Genomic DNA, 2,474 nt, shown 5'->3' with positions numbered 1-2,474 from the left:
TATTGAGTGATGAGCCCCCTACTCATGCTTGGAGAGAACACCTCAGATATAATGGTGGTTGCATCGTACTTACTTGTCGGACGTAGTTGTCTTGATGGGTTAGTGTGAAGGCCCCACCTATAGTAGATTCCTCATGAAGTATTGTTGGCTCGTAAGTGATTTTGCAATGACAACCATACTTTGAATGATGGATTTGTGACTCTAGGAACTTTGGCAAACCTATGGATTTTGAAGTCGAGGGTGACCTCACTTGGAGTAAATGCCCTCGAGGGTATCCTTGGCCCACAAGTTATTTTCCGACGGTAATTGTATTCTCATTTAAGGATTTGTGAATCTAAAACTTCATAAAGCTTTAGAGCTCACCTGTGAGGGGACATGGGTTTTTATACGAAACCTAAAACTCAACCTACCTTGAGAATCAAATAGATTGTCCAGAGTACACTAAACCTATGAATAAAAAAATATGCATAGCATTACATTACATGCATTTGTATTTGGGCCTTATTCTTAGAGAATCTTAAAATATCTATATTGTGCAGTGAGCATTTGAAAGATGGGTTCATATAAAAGAATCACACTTACTCTCAAGTTCAAGCTACCCAAGATAGACAATCTGATAGCCTTGAGTGACAAAGTAACGCCATGCAAGAAGAACAACTTCACAGGAAGGTATGTTAAGATATTGAAGCTATTAACCACAAGTGTAGATGTTGGGGCCTTAGCTGATTTGGCTCAATATTATGGTCCTCCAATTTGTTGCTTTACTTTCTGAAATTTACATCTAGCTTCGACCATTGAAGAGTTTGAGAGACTTTTGGGGTGGTATCTGAAGGATCATGCTCCATTCATAAGATTAGGAGAAGATTTAATTCCATAAATGGTAGAAGAGGCATTGCATCTTATTGTCAAAGAAGTAGCATTTGGTTTGGGACCCGGATGGTTTTTAAGGAAGTTCCTAGAGGAAAATGTTTGGGAGTTAGAGAAAGAAGGAAAATGGGAGCCTTTTGGCGTTGTTCTAGCTCTTATTATCTATGGACTCTCCATGTTCCCTAATGATGATGAATTTATAGATCCATTACTATCAGTGTGTTCTTGGAGAAAGATTTGGTTCCTACAGAAATGTACTACTGCCTCCATACCAAACATGATAACAAGAAAGGGGTAGTCATATGTGTTGCTCCAATATTGTATTCTTGGCTTTTGTCCCAGATACCTCAGAAGTGTTCTTGGGAGGAGTTCCTAAAGAATTTGAAGTGGTCTTAAAAGTTAGTTTCTCTTACCGCTGATGCTTTGGTTTGGTATCTCCCTACTTGGAACGTGAAAAAGGTTATTACCAGTTGTGGGGAATTCCCAAATGTTCCTCTTATAGGACCCCGAGGTTATATCAACTATAATTTAACCTTGTCCCTAAGACAATTCAGATATCCTTTAGAGGATGAACCAAAGAGAGAATCCTTGAAAGACTTCATCTTACCTGGCATGGGAATGGAGAATCCCGACTTGTTGAGAAAGATAAAAAAATCTTGGAGTCAGATTCACAAAAAGGGAAAAGAGCTAGGTAAAAGAGACTGCCGAGCAAAAGAGCCTTATCAGCAATGGGTGATCAAAAGGGTGGAAGAAGTCAAGCTACCTTTCAGCATCAAGGTTCTAATCACGCCTCTAAAGCTTGATCCTACTCATTTTCCCAAAGAAAAAGTTGATAAATTGAGGGACACGATCGTATGGTTGACTAAAGAGAACGAAGAACTGCGATTCAAACTCAATATAAAAACTAGGGAAAATATGAGACTCAAAAGAAACAATGAAGTTGATATAGAGCTATTTGTCGAAAGTAAGAAAAAGGCCAAAATTGCTGAAGACCTCAAAGAAAAATACCAATATGGCTTAGCAAGGGTTGACCTTGGGTTGAGTTCACTTTGATAAATGTTAGAGAAAATTGAGAAAGAGCGTGCGGAAGCCTACTACTGGTTCAACTTGGCTACGAAAGAAAAGAGCGAGCAAAGGGAAAAAATTTAGGCTGAGATCAAGAAACTCAAGTTTTCTCTTAGGAATGCTAATACCCAGGTTGAAAAAGAGCTCGCCAAAGAAGAAGCTATGAGAACTTCTTATATCACAGCTAAGGAGTGGAATGGAAAACATCAGGAAGCAGAAATTGCCAATAAGTGTGTGCAGGATTGGAAAAAGCGGTATGAAGCCTTGAAATAAGACATTTTAGGTTGGATGAATAAGAAGAACCACCTGAACAAACTTCTATCTACTTATGAAAAATCTATCAACATCCCGAGTCCAGTTGTTGTTATGTACCGTGGCGAACTTCATGGTTTACTCAGGTTCTGGAATGATTTGATTAGGGAAATACCTTGGAGGTTGGAAGATGTTGTAGAAGACACGGATAAGAGAAATATTCCTTCTACAATGCATCACTTCGTCCAGCTCTATGAAATAATGATGAAGAGATTCAATATTGAACTGAA

General features: G+C 38.7%; 1 protein-coding gene across 1 annotated transcript; it reads left to right on the top strand.

The window, feature by feature from the left end:
- The first annotated feature begins 877 nt into the window (after positions 1-877).
- LOC127131465 (uncharacterized) lies at positions 878-1,920 on the top strand. Its single transcript, XM_051060386.1, has 3 exons — positions 878-1,121; positions 1,210-1,265; positions 1,327-1,920. The coding sequence occupies exons 1-3, from the start codon at positions 878-880 to the stop codon at positions 1,918-1,920; spliced, it is 894 nt and encodes a 297-aa protein (XP_050916343.1).
- The last annotated feature ends 554 nt before the right edge of the window (positions 1,921-2,474 follow it).

Source organism: Lathyrus oleraceus, chromosome 3, assembly GCF_024323335.1.
Source record: "Lathyrus oleraceus cultivar Zhongwan6 chromosome 3, CAAS_Psat_ZW6_1.0, whole genome shotgun sequence".
In the NCBI taxonomy this organism is placed as follows: domain Eukaryota; kingdom Viridiplantae; phylum Streptophyta; class Magnoliopsida; order Fabales; family Fabaceae; genus Lathyrus; species Lathyrus oleraceus.
The sequence above is the reverse complement of the archived record's forward strand: the minus strand, read 5'-3'. Positions and strand labels throughout refer to the sequence as shown.

What these genes read in the sequence shown, in the direction of transcription:
- LOC127131465 (XM_051060386.1), top strand. Translation starts at nt 878, where the DNA reads ATGGTAGAAGAGGCATTGCATCTTATTGTCAAAGAAGTAGCATTTGGT. An exon ending in GATTTGGTTCCTACAGAAAT is followed by an intron (nt 1,122 to 1,209) that starts GTACTACTGCCT and finishes CTTTTGTCCCAG; the next exon opens with ATACCTCAGAAGTGTTCTTG. An exon ending in AATTTGAAGTGGTCTTAAAA is followed by an intron (nt 1,266 to 1,326) that starts GTTAGTTTCTCT and finishes AACGTGAAAAAG; the next exon opens with GTTATTACCAGTTGTGGGGA.